At 45.5% G+C, this 17,337-nt stretch overlaps 1 protein-coding gene across 1 annotated transcript in view; it reads right to left on the bottom strand.

Annotated features, from left to right (window-relative positions):
* Positions 1–1,891: 1,891 nt before the first annotated feature.
* Positions 1,892–17,337, bottom strand: part of DIXDC1 (DIX domain containing 1) — a gene marked incomplete at its 5' end in the record, with an annotated part of 38,575 nt that continues 23,129 nt past the window's right edge. Inside the window, 15 exons of the mRNA XM_082330613.1 lie at positions 1,892–3,473; positions 4,396–4,504; positions 5,057–5,165; positions 6,851–6,917; positions 7,045–7,206; positions 7,375–7,461; positions 8,185–8,256; positions 8,347–8,439; positions 9,014–9,067; positions 9,606–9,710; positions 10,817–10,867; positions 11,807–11,860; positions 11,967–12,056; positions 15,223–15,371; positions 16,901–17,013. Of these exons, the coding sequence (XP_082186739.1) occupies positions 3,393–3,473; positions 4,396–4,504; positions 5,057–5,165; positions 6,851–6,917; positions 7,045–7,206; positions 7,375–7,461; positions 8,185–8,256; positions 8,347–8,439; positions 9,014–9,067; positions 9,606–9,710; positions 10,817–10,867; positions 11,807–11,860; positions 11,967–12,056; positions 15,223–15,371; positions 16,901–17,013 (1,396 nt within the window). The 3' untranslated portion in view covers positions 1,892–3,392. The remainder of the gene's footprint in view (positions 3,474–4,395; positions 4,505–5,056; positions 5,166–6,850; positions 6,918–7,044; positions 7,207–7,374; positions 7,462–8,184; positions 8,257–8,346; positions 8,440–9,013; positions 9,068–9,605; positions 9,711–10,816; positions 10,868–11,806; positions 11,861–11,966; positions 12,057–15,222; positions 15,372–16,900; positions 17,014–17,337) is intronic.

The raw sequence follows: 17,337 nt of genomic DNA, 5'->3' as shown, positions 1-17,337 counted from the left end.
CAGCAGTTTACACAACTTTGGGGGTGAAAGCAGCGAAACCTGCTATCGCTGAGGCAGCAGTGTTTCAATTTTGCATTGTTCATGCCAATTTTAAAAGTAAATGTAAATTTCACTAACACTCTCAAATGCTCTTTAGGGTATGTGATTCTAAGTCTGCTAATCTCACAAGTCTCACAAAATACATGCTTTCCTAAAACACTGTGGAAAAGTGATAAAAAAGGTTTTTCCTCCAGGACCAATGGGAGGCTAACCTTAAGCACTCCAACTGATTTATGCACTGTATCCCTATCTGTGCCTTCTCATTTCAAAGCCATCTTCCCCTTCAGCACTGAACAGACTCAGTTTGCAAACCCCATTTTATTGAGATAACTGCTTGGTCCACTAATCCAAGGTTTGCCAGTCAGGTATGTCTGGTCTAGATGTACAGATAAAGCTTCACTTTCCTAGAGAATGGGCTTTAGAATAACTGCCTTTTCTAAGTGATGAATGCAAACATCAGAGTTTCTATGAAAATATAATTTTACACAGAGCATGTGTGTTACATAAGCAAGTTACAAGTATAGGAATAGGAAAGTAACTTTGAAGAGACTTGGACAGAAATAAGCAGATTCAAAACAGTGAAAAATACAAGTCTTGGGTATGATATTAAGAGCACATCCCCAGAATAAATCCTCTGAAGTCCGTGTTATAGCAGTGCCAAACTGATTTAAAACCAACATCTTTTGCTTTTATCAGAGAGAAACATCTGGCCAATGGCTTTTTCTACCTGATACCTCTTATCCTCATGCCTAATATTCCTTACCTCCTCCAGACCCCTTTCTGTCAATCATGCAAAGGTAAAAAGTCTGAAAAAGGCTGCAGTGTCAATACAGAAATAAAGCTGAACCCAAACTGTGCATGGGATACAGCTTATCAGAGCAGCAGTCCTTCAGCTTCAGTGACAGCAATCCCAGCAATTCTATCTTTGCTATCGCAGAGGGGAGCTGCATATAGGAACCCAAGAACAGAGCACTGCTATCAGTTCTGTCTCGGGATGTCTTCTTTTGTCCTAGCTTACATGTGATGTTAACATGGATGAAAGGTACATGACTGCCAGCCCCAAAAAGCAAGCCTTTTTTCTTGCTCCTTCTTAAATATAGCCCATTCTTGCTCTGTTGAACTGATCTAAGAATAAGAACAGGCTGTCTCCTGTATCAGCTAACAACTATTTTCTTCATGGGAAAACCAGATAGCTATGAGCAACGCTGGATTGAAGCCTTATCCATTAGAAGCTCTGATCATATTAACAGCCACTCGTGTCTTCAGTGCTCCAAAACCAAACTGCTCATCTTTGAGTAGCAGAGAGGGATATGGAACTGGCAACTACAGACCTTGAAAACTGTTTTAATTTTCTCCATAAAATTCTAGCCTGGGTGCATGGCTCTTGCTAAAATAAAATTGATGAGTAAAACCTGAAGAAGCATACACTTGAGAAAAATTTGCAATTCAAATACAATTGATTTCAATATAACAACCCCATGCTCTCTTTACCAACCCACTAGAGATCATGCAACAGAGAAACTATTTCCAGGGAGGAAGAAAATCTTTGTTTCTTTTCCAAAAGAGCTGTATTCCCCACCTGCAGCCCATTGATGAACTTGTTCATTGATGAACTTTCCTACTGCTGTCTGTAAGGAGAAAGTCACCATAACAAATTGTCCGGAACAGGAGGCATGTTGTGTTGTGCCAATGTGGCACAGAGCCACATAAGAGCCTTGAGCTACTTCCTGGACAGTGAAGTAGTGAGAAAATAAATAGTATTGTTGCTGCGTATTAAAGCTGGCAAAAATATAAAACCCAGTAGGAACTAGTTGGATTTCCATAGTAAAATAAAGTTATGAGCCCAGTGTTGTGTTAACAGGAGACGATACAAAACATCTCAGCATCCACTAGAAAATGAGTAAAACAGTATAACGCGTGCAGAAATATACAGAAAGCACTTGCACTAGTATAAAAATATCCACAGTCCTCAGACAAATGTAAACTGGTACAAAAGAATTCCAAGAACAGGAACATGTTTACAAAAGCACATGTTAATATAAAACAGTAAAACCAGGTTCACCCTCTCCCAGCCTCATGCATAGCATAGACACACAGGTAGTCCACGGGAGGGCCACATGTACCGAGAATGAGCAGAGCCTTGACTTGCCATTTGACCTTCTAAGTCAACAGTGTCTGCTGCACATCACAGCCAGCTTTCTGGAAGTACAGCTGACCAGCAGCAGAAGGGCAGAGACAGGCAACAGAGAAACAAACAAACAAACAAACCCACAAAACCAAGGACCCACCCTGAGGGATTTTAGGACTTGTTCTTTCCCAAGTGGTCATTTATTTCCAGATCCTTCAGGCACCCCAGGAGCAGGCATACCAGGGAACTGGTGGTATAACTGATGGCGCTTATCCTACTGGTGTGGATAAGTGGTGGCCCTGGCAGCGAGTGGACAGCAGCACAGAGTGATGCCTGTGCACAGGAGGTGACAAACTGTCTGTCTTGCTGAAAGAGGAGAGGGCAGGAGCGCAGGGAAAGAGGCTCAGCAAGGAGAGGGGTTATAAGTACCTCAGGGAAGCAGCTGATTCCAGCTCCCCCACAAATGAAATCCTTCAGCAAATAAGCAAGCACCAAGATCCCACGGTCCCCATGGCAACAAAGCAAACCCAGAGGGCCTCAGAAGTGAGTACAGCTTTGGAGAGCAAGTGGGATAAGCAGGGCTAGGAAATGGAAGCCTGAGTTTGGGAGAAAGGGAGCTTTGCCAAGCTGGTGATCTTTGTTTTAGACCACGCGTAAAACCTCCAGGTGACTCTTCCCTCCCAAGGTCAGATTTCTATACTGTCATTCTGGAACGTCCAGAAAGTTCACTCTGCTCCTGCAGCACGTGTAAGTCCAGGACCAAAGTTCATCAAACCTTCGGCTCGCATAATCTAGCGGCTTCTTCCGACTCATGAAGGCAAAGCTTCACATTTTTGCCATCAGTGCAGATTTATGTAATACCATGTACAAGAAACCAGACTTGAAATGTCCAGATCACAGTCTGCAGCACATATTGCAGGAATGGAGAGGCAGGGGAAGGGAGCAATGCATCATTAAGGCCTTCAGGGTTTAGTTGACAGGACAAAGCAAGGTGTTTCTTTCCCACAGACCTGTCATTTCAGTCTCAGAACACTGTCTGCATTTGGCCATGGAGAGTCAGATGCCAGGCGTCCATGCACACAACGTGCATTACCCGTTGTTTGCAGAGAAGCCCTCTTTTTTGGCAGCTTGAATTGGACTCCTTCCAGCATACATGCTTTTTGGTCATTCTTTGAGCTCAGCAGCCAGTTACAGGTTTCCATAGTGACAAGACTTAAAAGCTTGATTAATTCTCCCCATGGTCTTCTTCCACCCAGGCCACAATTTTCCCCTCCCAACCAGGAATGATGTCATCATCATGGAATACCTACAAAAAAGGGAGTCCAGTCATGCCTGGAGTCCGGACACCACCCTTCTACAGTGTGAGTAGCATAAATGGCAGGCATCAAGTCAGACATCCTAGCTCAGATTTCACTACACAGCCCAGACAACATGTACCTCATCCATCATTCACATATCTGAGTAATCTTTTCAGGTTTTAGGTAAAAAAAACAGATTAGGCCCCTTCTTTAACCAGTAACCATAAAGATTATTATGGCATGTTTTTGACAGGAAAGGTAAAATGACAATAGGAAACATGCCTTTTCTGATCCAGACTACAGTCTCCAGCTGTTTCTGCAGAATGGCTAGCTAGTCAGCTGACTGTTCCCAGAGAGGGTAACCCTTTGCACTTGTCTTAATCAATTTGTGAAACAGGAGCCATCCCAATAACCTTTAATGAATCCAATCCACACCAACATAAAAAGGGCTGTGATGCAGTACACAAAGGAAAAGATGCCACAAACACAGTTATCTCTGAAAAAGCTTTAAAAGAAAGTAGGAGATTTTTTTTTCTCTTTAATAAGCCACATTTGCCTAAAGTGTCTCTCATTGCAACAGGTTTTATAAAGCCACTTGAAGGGCTAGAAGTGTAGTCTGGGTTTTTGCTCAGTGTCCCCTGAGCAATGCTGTGTCACAGACTGTCTTTGCCAATAGCCAGCTCTTTGCCCAAGGGGCTTTGCAACCCCCAGGCAATTGCAATCACATTCATGTAATTGCTCTGGCTGGGGATGAAAACATCCCATTTTAGCACCTTACAAGAGAAGCTTAATCTACAGTTGCAAAAACAGATAATCTGTTTGGGGGCAAGTTCAAAGATTTCATTAGTTTAGAAGTGGGGTGACCACAGTCTCCAGGATTGTGTGGTAACACTGAACCCAAAGTGCCTGATAGTTAAATTCCACACTTACCTCCTCCTTGACTGTGCCAAACTCTGGATCCAGGGCTTTGAAGTGGTACCGGTGGGTTCCTTCACGATCAATAGCTACCTTAAAATCCTTCAGAGTCACTTCCCCTAACCTGCAAGAGAAGAGTTTGGCACTATCCCACAGTACACCGTTACCGGATTTAGCTCAACTACATGGTACGCAGAGCCACAGCACAAGTCTAGCTAGGCATGTGGCAACCTGGCCATAGGGATGTGAAGAGTGTGCCCCTCCAAGAACACACCTGTCAACCCCAAGGTCCTTTTCAGAGGAAGAACTGCCTTCTGATTTACTAAGAACCACCTCAAAATGTCCTTTTTCGCTTTCCCTTTTGCACTGACAACCATATTTCTTTTGACAGGAGCGTCCTGCACTGCATGCCACAATAGAACCGCTTGGCTGCTTTCTCGTGCTCTTGGAAGTTAATAAAAAAAGAGGTGAATCTCTCAGGGCTCTAAAACAAATGCATCAGCTAGGGAACTGCTTTTGGCAATTTTCCCCAGACAATGGTTTGAAATCCAATTCCCAAGTTAAAGCACAGGAAACCTGTGCTAGTGGTGACCATACCCAGAAGAGATCAGACTAATGTATTAAGGGAAACAAGCACCTCCCACATCAGTGTCAGCAAGGCAAAGCCAGACCTCACCTCTTTGGTATGTTGACCATGAAAGGCGTGAGGGAGCGGTCAGTGAAGTACAACACTTTGGTGCAGGCACTGGTGCTCATCACGGGTGTGCTGTGAGAATGAGGCAGTTCTGCAAAGAAAAGAGCACAATCACTGGGGAACAGCCTGCCTCCTGCCACAATAGGAGACAAAAGGGGTGGTGTCAGCAAATTTGCTATCACAGCAGAGAACCTGGTGATGGGAAGAGATTTTTAGGAGGGTGGCTAATCATCCCCGTTGGGAAGGGCCAGATATTCCCCTGCTAACTGGAAAACTTCACATTTTAAGGTAGGATCACCATCCAACTGTGCTATTAGCATGGAAAAATTGCCTAGCACTGTCCTCCAGGATTACTGTTCCATCCACAGAGGGGCTTGCTGCCACTATCTACTCCACAGACACTCTATTCACTACCTCAGCAGTGACAGGAGAACCTCTCTGGAAGAGAAAATGACTGAACAGTACCCCATCCAGTACAGCTACATTATTACTTGCCTTCACTTGCAGATGGGTAGAGCAGGATGAGGTGACTGATCAACATCAAGGCAAAAGGTTACCTGTCTCCTCCCCATCTTCCCATTCTAGTTGGCCAGGACGGGTGTTTGTGCATGCGTTTTTCTTTGCTCATCTGTGTTTCTCTGTCTCTGGCTACTGCCTTGTTTCCTGCTTCCCTGTAACGTGCTGTGCCAAAAGCTGAAGCAGAGGAAGGTTCACACCTACACTTTTAAGATTCCTAGCATGCAGAAAACATTATGGCCACGCATTCAAAGGCTTTCTAATTTAACAAGTCTTTGGAGCCACCTCCTAGAGCTCTTTACACCCAAGGCATTCTACGTTTGTGGCTGCACAACTCAATTTTCCTGCTGCAGTGGAGGGGGATGGAGTCTGCTAAAGGAATAGGTACAGTTTGTGTGCAGAGAACACATGACTGTGACTGCAAGACTCAATTTTCCTGCTGCAGTGGAGGGGGATGGAGTCTGAGAAAAGGGAGAGGTACAGTTTGCACACAAAGAACACACGACTGTGGCTGCTCTAAAAACTGCAGTTTATGGGAGAAGAGGGAGAACCCAGCAAATCCTCCCCACAACCCACTTCAGGCTTCTGAGCTCCTCTCCTACCTTCCTCCACATCTTGTATTTCCAGGCTACCCTGCTGCTGGACACTACAATGCAGCCGAAAGGTGGGGGGCTCTGTCTTTCCCCAGTACCTGCAGTCCCCTACAACCTCATAGACTTTCTAGGTGACATTTACAACCAACATTGGAAAAAACAGCCTTAATGATGAAAAGCAAACGTGGAGCTGCTGCAGCTGGAGCCAGGAAACGTGGTGTCAGAAAGGGCTGTGCTGTTATGCATATATGAAAGGAGCTAGACACTGAGCGGGGAACACGGGAAGAGGCAACTGTACAGTTATCTGTGTCCACTAGATGGTGCAAACCATCAGGAACGCCAAAATAACATCACATTTCCCACGCATCCCAGGGGTAACTGTTTGTCATAGTTTTTTATACCGCAGTACTACCGAAGTGGCCCAGACAGACTCCCACTGTGATGGTGCTTTACAAACAAGCAGCCATAGATTGTCTCTGCCCCCTTTCCTTTGCAGTGAAGTCGAATCTGTACAGCAAATGACTAAAGGGAGGAAAGTGGGTGCTGGTGAAGGGAATAAGAAGCTGGAGGTGGCAGGTCCCCAAGGGGATGTTTTGCCCTGCACTCTGGCCAGGAAACCTGAGCAATGAATTTGGCAGTGGGAGGGCAGGAGCTGAAAGGTACTTACTGGATTTGGGAGGCCAGGAATCTCTACACTCGTCTGTTGCTCTGCTTGCCGGTGATTTCCCCCGGATCTAGGGTGCAAAACCAAAAGAGTGAGAACAAAGTGTCACTTCCCAGTTGGAGCTCTCATTGCTGCTTAGCTCTGGGTTGTGTGTGAGGGGCAGAAGTTAAGAGCCAAGTGCCATAGGAAGCCTTTACCCTTCTCTCTTGCCTCTTCTGTGTTTCCATGCGGTACAACCGTTCCATCAGGCTGGAGATGCCCTGCTCCAGGCTGTCAATGGTGTGGTGCTGTGGATCATGGCCACTGAAACTGTTCCTGAGGCTGCGAAGGGCATCACGAACCAGCTGCAAGTCATTTGTCTGCCCAAGAGACCACAAGTCAGTCAGACTAACTCCAGGCTGCTTTCTTCTCATCCAAATCCACAGGTCTTAGAAAGGGGAAATATCTCTTAACAAGATATTAGCTTCCAGAATATCTGGAGCCCTCATCTGCATCTGGCTGGGAAAATATCCCTTAGGTGCACTTACCCCTCGGTGGGCTGTGAGAGCAGCTCCTTTTCCTGCTGTCTGGAGGAAGCCATTGCTCTGAGCACTATGACCGCTGTAAACCATCACCTGTTCAGGGGAAGATGCATATGCCACTAGAAATGTAAGTGTTAGGACCTCCCCAAAGATCCCAGTTTGCAAATTTCAAAATGATGAGAGGGCATGAAAACTTTCCACATCAGAGATATAAATCCCATCTTCTACCAGGTAAATACACTCACTAAGGAGTGTGCAGGCAGTCCTATAGGTCAGAGCACAAACGTGATTCCTCACATACAGGTAGAAAAAGAGGCAGACAGGAAGGGACTTGCTGCTACATCACAGAGGGCTCTGCAAGCTCTGTTGAGCACAATCAGTGGTCAAGTGGTGCTGTGCAGGGACAGATACTGGGGCTGGCACTCTTTCCACCAAGACAGTTCCAAGTCCTCAATACCAGGGTGAACACGAAAAGGAGGAGATAAGAAGCTAAGCCCTCTTCTAACCACTACTCAATGTCAGAGCTGAAGCTAGAAGCCAAGAGTCTCTCGCTTCCACTCACTCCTGTGCTCCCCTCACTGCTTCATCCCTTAGGATTTTGATACAAGAGGCTAAGCCAGAGTGCTCACTGCTGAGAGCTTTGGTAAGTTAGATGCTTTGTGGAGTCTGGCTGCCTTGGTTAGGGCACTGACAATGAGATTGCAGAGCCAGGCCTCTCTGGGATGAAGTGGATGATTTCTGAAGATAGGTAGCTAGAGGATGCTAGACAGAAACATCACCCCAACAGTCTGATGTGCAGACCAGAGCTTCCCATACCTCTTCAGCTTCTCTCTTCATGCAGTGAGCTAGCAGGGCCTCTTTGTGCTCCAGCTCCCGCTCCAAATCCACCTGTAAGGGGAGTAGAAGAGTCAGCACAAACTAAGCCACCAAGCTAAGTGCCAGCTCACAGAGCATCAGCACAGCCCACCTGCTCCATACCTGTTGGTAACTGGCCTCAGAAAGCTGCCTAAGCATTTCATCCAGTTTGGTCTGATGCTGCTGTAAATGCCGATCCTTCTGGCCCAGTTCTTTCTGCAACACAGTAAAAGAATCAACAGGACAGTAAGGCTCACAATCATCTTCCCATGGCAGGGAGGATTATGTCGTCTGCCAGGATCAGGTTCCTCTACAGGCTGACTTACACAATGTGTGTACTTCTAGCTAAATGTTAGAAGTGAGTGTCAAAGCATTTTTTGAAAAGATCAGTCAGGTGGTTGTTGCCTGGAGTCCCCTTGCCCAGCAAAGATCCACTACTGAGGCCAGGCAACTGTCCCAGAGAAAACAGATTCCTGAGGGAGCAGTGGACAATCAGGTGACCCAACCTAACCTGATAGGCTTCTGCACAAATGTTAGATAATCAGCAAGGCATCACAGAAAAACCATGACAATAAAAGATCTACTATAAAAAGCTGTGGGCAGAACACAAAAACCATCTGATCCCTCCATCTCATTACAAACATCCATGGTTCTTGCAACTTTTTCACTATCCACAGTGCCATTCCTAGAGGTGACTGAGTGCCAGGGAGACAGCAGTCACATGCCCAAAACTGAAAAACCACCAGATGCTGTCCCCAGCAAAGCCTCCAGTGAAGAGAGGTTCCATTACTTTGTATTCTGCCAGTAGCCGGTTTCTCTCTTCAACCTTCCTCTGAAGATCAACCTGCAGAAATAACACATAGGTGTGAGATAGGTATTCTTGGAGATTTAGTGACAACCTCTTTGCCCCTTGTGCTAAAGGGTGACCTGAGACAAAATATCTGCAGAGTACAAGGGAGCTGGTGTCTAAGGATGGCAACCTTTTGGACAGGACAGTTCCTTCCTTGCCCTTCTCTCTCCAGAAAGACACTGCACGTGGCAGCTCCGCCTGTCAAAAGTGCCACTTGCTAACCCAGGGAGCACAATAAGGAAGGAAGAATGCAACTGTACTGAAAACACCATGGAAAGCCCCTCTCTGCTTCAGCTGGGGTCTTGGAGGTCAGGAAGCGGGAGTGAAGAACACAAAACTCCAACGAGTCTCACAATTGGCTAGTAGACTGTGCGCAGTTTTTACTATGCGGAGACCTTTGACTGGTTGTTCACTATCCCATGACCCCAAGAACTCTGCTGCAACCACCAGCTCCACCCTCTGGCTGCTGCAGCCCTCAGGGCCACCAGCCTCCTTCTAAAATAATCTAACCCTCAGCATCACCATGACTCACGTTCTGATTGTGCAATTCCTCCTTGTCCATGTTTGCTCTCAGCAGTTCCTGCTTTAGCTGAAGAACTGAAGCATCCTGTTGAATCAGCCTTTGCTGTAAAGCATCCTAGGAAAAGATGTTATCTGTAGGAAGGTGCAAGACAGAGGCAGAGGCCTTTCCCTGGGAAGTGAGCGACCTAGCCTAGTGGCCATAACACAGTGGGGCCACTCACGGGGCTGAAGTGTTGCCAAGGGCCCAAGAGAGCAGGAGGTATATAGACATCTGCCCAATGGGCTCTCAGCCCTTCTGCCTTTCTCTTACCCAAAAGTGATTTCCTTGCCAAAGTTCTAGCCATCTGGGACAGAAGAATTTCTGTGTTTCTACCTGAACTTCCTGCTCCAGAAGTGGCCTGACAATTTGCTCTTATGGAAGAAAACAGTGGTGACTTTGGAGGGTGTTTTCAGTGGCCTACAGCTAGTGTCTCCAGCCATGCATCTGCAGCATCCAGAGGGCAGAGAGAGGCCAACGTCAGCCAAGGACACAAGGAAACTTAAGCTCTCAATTTGACCTAGATGTGCAATGAAATCCTCTCTGAAGAGGGCAAAGTCAGGACTAATTCTGCACCTTTCAGTCAGTGTTACCCAGAAGCCAAGAGCTCTACCTTGGACAGCTACTGCTGTTTGCTTCCTTCACAGGAGCCTGCCAGGCAGCTCTAAAAATACCTCTGCTCAGGAGTAGATTATTATCGTTCAGAACTCCAGAGGGAGAAACTGAGCAAACAGGAGCCAAAGTTGTGAAAAATGCTGCAGCTGAAGAGGACAAGGATATTCCCGTGCTCTTTTTCCTCTGCTGTCAAGAATGAGTTCACTGGGCCAATCCTACTGGGCGTACCCCAAGACAGAGGGGGAAAAAAAAAAGGCCGTAAGAACCAAGCAGGCATCCTACACCTCGTATTTTGTTTAGGGGAAACAGACAAGAGGGGATATTTGACCACAATCCTACAGACAGAAACAGAACCCAGGAGACCTAACTCCTTGTGCCTGCCTTAACTGCAGTCTCTCCCCAGAGCCATAAACAGACCATAGGATTCCCCACCGCCAAGTCCCCTAATACAACTCCCTCCACAATGTGAAATTCCTCAGAGGTGTATGGTTGCTGCTGGCCCTACTCATGGGCTGCAGCAGACTCTAAAGCTTTACTATTTATATTTGATGAAGTGCCCCTTTCCTCACCTTTATTCCCTGCAGGTTTCGAGCTTCTTGTTTGTATTTCAATAGCTCCTTCTGTAAATGCAACAAAATTTGATTAAATGGCATCTTGTTTCCCCTTCAGAATCAACCAAAGTCAGTGTTCTCTGTCCCCAGACACCTGCTTCAGAAGGAAGCACATCCTACCTTTTCCCACAGATCAAATAGCATGTCAGGCCCTGAGCCATTTTAATAGGTTATAAACATGACAAAACAGTTGAGCAGCTCCCTAAGCCCCTGCTGTTAAAGCCATGAGAGAAAAAGATTGCCTAGTCCCCCAAATCTGTCCTTCAGGGCAACATCAAATACTTCTCTCCCAGCATCAGAACTGGTCCCAGAGCCAGCATCAGCAGAAAGCTGAACTAAGGCAGGCTTGACAGGGCAGGTTCTTCTTAGCTGCATTTATTTCCTACTTGAAAGATTGTTTCTATTCAGACATGGCTAGAAACTTAACAGCTGTCCTGGATAAAGTTTTGAGAAGCTAGTACAACCTGGATCTCTCCAGCTTCAAGAGCACGCAGAAAAAATCTATTTCAGGGCTCATTTAAATTCCAGTAACACATATTTGTTTTACCAGCAACTGACTTTACCAGCATTGGCTTGAGGCAAAGTGGGGAGGCAGCATATATTTTTCTGGTGTTATCCCACAAACTTTTATTAACTGCTAATATGGATACAATAAACCAGCCAAGTACTGAGAGTGCTCTCCAGGTCAATGAATTATGGTCTCAGGGAAGCAGATATCTACGCTTCTGGAGGGATGGAGATCCCACACAGCAGAATATAGGAACAGAGTTGGAGCCCTAACACAATATATCCCCCATATCATCCATTGTGTTGTCCACTCCAACCCCTGCCGTCCCTCCCCTCATCCCCCCCCCCCCCCCCCCCAACCAAAAAAATCAAGTAGGACAGAGTCTGCAAAGATCTCTTGACCCAAACCCTCTCTTTCCCTTTCATCTGTCCCCCTCTAACCTTTAGGTCTTGATTTTCTTCCACACTCTGGTCCAGGCGACTTCGGATTATGATCTGAATGTAAAATACCATGGTTATTATTGTGTACGACACCTGCCTGTGGCAGAACAGTGCAACAGGCAGCTTGATCAGAGAAATGTAGGTACAGGAATGTGCTCACCAGCTGCTCCTCGGGGCAGGCTCCATGCTCACAAAGTTCAAAGGACCCTTCCTGCTCATCCTCAGGTAAAGACCCATTGAGCAACAAAGCCTGGAAAGATGAAGGAAAAAAAAATCTCCTCTTCAGGGGTTTCAAAGGAAAATAGGCTAGCTACAGCTCTGGCTAACAGTCACTCATATCAACAGTCTCTAAACAGTTTAATTTTCTATTTCTGCTGACTTATTCCCCTCAAAAATTACTACAATTTTTCAGGAATGAACAAGAATATCCCCTGAAAGAGCTCTCCCAGAGATATCTGTCAGGCAATACTCCTCCCCACAGAAAGACATCAAACAAGGACAACAACTCAGATTTTCAGGTATCAAAGTCTGTCTCAGGCTTCAGTCCAAGGGTAGCCTTCACTACAATAACAGATTTGAAGTCTAAAGCAGAGACTGAACCAGGTTTACATTTTAAGGCTTCTCTTCTGGAATGACACTGAAGTGTCCCCTGCTGAAAGAAGCCATTCTCCTAACCACACATCTACAAAAGACTTTAGAAACAGGATGTTCAGGGAAGCCTAATTCTGTTCTACACTAGACAAGACCAAGACACATTTAGAACTGTTGTCCAAGTGAGGGAAGAGCCCTCACCCATACAGACAGTGAAAATCTTAAGCTATGCCCTGTGCTTGAGGAAGGCTACTAGAAGCACAGTATTAACTCCTTCAGCAGCTCCACGGCAGCCCAGATGTCTGCAGGAAGATGCCAGAATTCCCACAGTAGACTGAATTCAGCCTGAAGGAGCAAAAGGCATGCACTGTAGGAAGTGTGACTAGCAGGACCGGGCCAGATCTTCAGCAGGGTATACCATACTGGTTTTCTCTCTAGCTGATAGTTTTTACATTGACCTTTCTGTCTCTAACTTCCAGGACTAAGGGCACTTGGTATATGCCAGGATGTTGCATACAACTGGACACATTGGAAAGACTCATGCCTCTTTCTTTCAATTACTTTTCTAGTTTATTTCTATTTGTACTCCATGGCTAAGAACAAAATATTCTGTATGCAGTAATACTCCAGTTTAGCCCCAAAAGACTTTAAGACTGACAGGTCAGGTTCTGCCTGCTGACAGAATCTTCCACCACAGAGCTGCAACTGCTGCTGAATAGCAAATAACAATCTGTATTCAGTTAATGCAAAAGCTCTTTGGAAAACTTGTTTTCTGAGTGCATCCCAAAGTCTTCCCAGCAGGACACTCAAGCAGGAATCGCACAGGAACATAAAAAGCTGCCATGGTTTTAGCACCTTATGAGGTATACATACATCAGGTCCCCGATATTTCAATCAAACTCTCTTGAACTTGGGGCTCCTAAGTATTAAGCAAGAGGGGGAAAATCAATTAATCAAATCCAATTTCTTGGCTAGCAACATCAGCTGCCTCTTCCTACTCCCAGGGGATGAGGGGCAGCAATGCCAGCTGCTCACTCTCACTCCTGAAACATGGGGCCAGGGTTGGAGGAACAGGACACACCAGCCCCTCCAGTGCCACCTCTTCCTGCTCCTGGTGGGCAAATAACGCAACTGGATTTTACCAGTGAACTAAGCAAATTTTTTTTTTTTTTTTTTTTTTGAGTCTTTTGTTTCCTGCCCATTGTCCACAGGGAAAGTGCCCGCCCGCCCACACCCCACCCTCTGCCCCTGCTGCCTATGCTTCTCACACAATCTCTGCTTTGTTTACTGGCACATAAATATTTACAATTCAAAGCCAGTATGGTTCCCAGCACAAACAGAAAGGAATATTCCTGAGAGAGTTCAGGGTCTTTACCATATGGATCAGGGGCTCTACTCCCCATGCAGAGTCAAACACATTGGGCTGAGGGTCATTTGGTCAGGGAGGAACTGGAACAGGGCAGCAAGGAAAAGGTCCCGCAAATAAATAGTTGCATAGAGAATGTGCTAAATATTATAGTTCAGCCTAGCTCACTGAAAGACTGATGCAAGCCTGTGTGACCCCTGATCAACTGTGTGAATCTTGATTGATTTCCTGACATTCCATGTCTCTCTGCATTACTTCCGATCACAAATCACAGAAAGACTGCTCTATTCTCTCAGGCTGCTAACAAAACCTGCAGGCTGCTAAGTGCCCTGGTGAAGAAGGGGAGTCCCAGCCCCAGCATGTGGGAAAACACTGCTGCATCTTTAGCATTTTGCACGGTAACATACGTGCTTTGCACAGTGACAGCACATACAGGAGTTAGCATAGCATCACAGGACAGGGCACCAAGCCAATGAACCCAGCTAGGATCTGGACTCCAACCAAAAGACAACACAAACATAATCACCTTCTAAACATCGGCTTTGTTTTAGATTCTCTACAGTGGTTCCATTCTTACCTGCATTCAGCGTGCCCCTTGCCCTCTCACAGTCCACCTAAATTACTATTAGTGAATATCACTGAGCTTCAGTCTTCAGGGCAATATAATCTTCCTCTCTCTCTCTCCACAGCCTTCTCTTTCCCTCCCTACTGAATAAGAGCCTCAAATCATATCAACACCAAATTTTGGAGAAGCCTGAGCTAACAAAAAAGAAAAAAAAAAAAGGTTGTGTCTGAATTGCACAGACTGATGTTAAAATCCTTTCTCCAAAACCATGGTAAACATACTGGGGCTGGAGCAGTTGCAGCCATCTTTCCTCCTTCCCTAGGCTCTCTTGGTTAAGCATGCTACACGCTGATGGGGGACAGGCATACCCTGCCCCAAGCAAGACTGTGGCTGGATCCAGCTGTCTTCTAAATTGCATCTGGGACACTGGAAAGAACAGTTTTGGCATTCTCCATTCGGGAAAAGGTGACCAGCACCAAATCACAATTGCAGGAGCTAAGAGAGCTTAAACATTGCAAGAAAGGAAGATGTCAGAGTGCTTGGTCAGTAGCATTCTGTTGCTGGATAAGGTCTCTGCTGGCTGCAGCCAATATACCCCAATACACACTATCAGAAATACTTCCTCATTCCTGAGGAGCTCTTCCCTGAAGGGACTCATCCCACAGGGTGAGACACAGGGAAGAGCCACTGTCCCTATTTAACCAAGGTGACCCAAGAGACCGACTGACTTCTTGCACAATCACCCCAGGAGACCTCACTGGACCAGGACTCTTATTCAACTCTCTCGAGTTCCAGGCCAGTGTCTCAGCTGCAAGATAACCTGTCTTTCAGCTACAGCTGGTAGGAAAAGAAATGCACGTGGAAGGGAATGCTGGCTGAGAAGAGAATTATTACCTGCAAACCTGAAATCATCTTCTTCGCTTCTTCCATTTCCTTTTCTAAATGGTCCTGTTGTTCCAAAAGCTGCTCCTCCCATGAATTCTCCAAATATGACCCACAGCTCCCTGCTTGCCACTCAGGCTGGAAATGAGATTCTGTCTCTTCTGAAAGAGAGAGCAGCTGAATGTGGTCATTACAGACAGAGGAGTCCAGAAAAAACTTGCAGCACATAATAATTGCCTGCTGTCCACACTAGCTATCACTAACAAATGAGCATGTCTTCTAGCCAGTATCAAAGAAGTTGCTACAGGTGTGCCATCTTGTCTAATCTCCAGGATTCATGCCTCATTCTTTATGCAAAGGAAGCTTTCCTGCATACACATGTATCAAAGATAAGCACCCTTCCCGTTCCTCACTACTGGAGGAGCTTTCAAAGCACATCACAGGGGACACTGCACTGCATTGTGTGTGGTAGAAAATACCTAAGGGGAGAAAAGCAACTGTGGGATTTGAAGAGCATGTCTTAGTGTTAGAGAATGCACCAAGGACCCACCGAAGGCAACATTAAACAGTATTTCTACTTGTCAAATAATATGCCTTTCACAAGGTGGACAACACACCTAATTCTGAGAAAGACTTTTCTCTTAATAGCAAGTTTAATAGCCTTGCATGCCTTTTCCGATCCCTACAGGATATGCTGGATCATTGGTTAACTATCATCCACTGGCTGGCCCAAGAATGTAGATTTTATTTTTTTCTTCCCTAAGAAGGGATGAGGTTTGATGAGGAATAATCATAGCAGTGCTTGTTACCTAGTTGACTAAATGTGAAATTGGCCAATGCAAGCTGCTGTGCATCTGTAGACATGCATCTGCAATATCCTACTGTATGGGCAGCAAGCAGACACAGTACTGCTAAGAATTTAAGGAAGAGCCACAACGTGCCAGCTACTTCAGCTGCTAAGATAGTCTGTCAAATACTTTTGAAGGAGCATTGAAGCAGGACTACACTGGCTGAGGCAGCAAAGCATTTCCTAGGAGAGCTTCTCTGTCATTTGCTCTTGGGATGGATGCTAACCAGAAAGAGTTATTATTAGGCTGCATTCCTGAGACAGAAAAGAAACAAACAACAAAAATCACTTCAGGAACTTCTTTGAAAACCTTTCCTTCAATCTACATGAAAATTTTAAGTATAAACTGACCATATCACAGGGCATTTGTGGCAATACAGCAACGACTTCTCAATGCAAACACCAGGACAATACTACAACTTTTCAATTCCTTGCAAAGAGTGACTCGACCTATATACAGATGTGCTGTAAACACAGACCCAAGCATCATGGGCTTGACAAGCTCACACAAACTCTTTCTTTAAGGGAATTTTAAATGTTTTTTTCAACATGGCCTAATGAGGCTGTGATGAAAGTATTCACCCTACAGTGAAAATTATATATGACCCTTAATCCTTCTCCAGAGCTTCTTATTTCCTAAGCATTATTTTGAAAGCCTCACAGACATTGCCATATTATGGCATTATTGTAGTGTTAAAAGTTTTGGGATTTAGTTTTATGTGAACAGATCTCAGCATCACATTCTCTACATTCATTTCAGTCACTGGGGAACTTATCAGCAAGTTTATGATACAAACAAATCCCAATGGAAGTGTGAGCTGTAAAGCATTATCTGCAAGGTACCTGGTTTAGTTTCCGTTTCTTCAGTGTGGATGATCACAAGTCTTTCTTTCTCCTCTGATGGGGCTACAGTGGATTCGCTCTTGGCACTATGGATAGGACTGGGTGATGTAAGACTGCAGAGGAAAGGAGAAACAGTTACTTCAGTGCTAATCAACACTATCTTCATCTAAAATGAAAGTGAATATGCAGGCAGGCTTGTTGAAACTAAGAATTATCTGCACACTAGAGAAGCCATTAACAAACCAAACTGGGCATGTAACTTTTCCATCCCTCTGCAGTGTCATAGCAAGCTAACTGATGTTAGGCACAATGTGTCTCTTCATTTTCCTTAACAGAATGCAAGTTTGAGACTGCCACCACAGAATTCACTACGCTCACACAGGGGTAAGACCACACTCTACCAAAGGCCTGCTCAGAAACAATTTACTGCAAGCCTT

This window comes from Platalea leucorodia (assembly GCF_965183815.1).
Source record: "Platalea leucorodia genome assembly, chromosome: 20".
Taxonomy (NCBI): domain Eukaryota; kingdom Metazoa; phylum Chordata; class Aves; order Pelecaniformes; family Threskiornithidae; genus Platalea; species Platalea leucorodia.
This window is presented reverse-complemented; position numbering and strand designations above follow the sequence as displayed.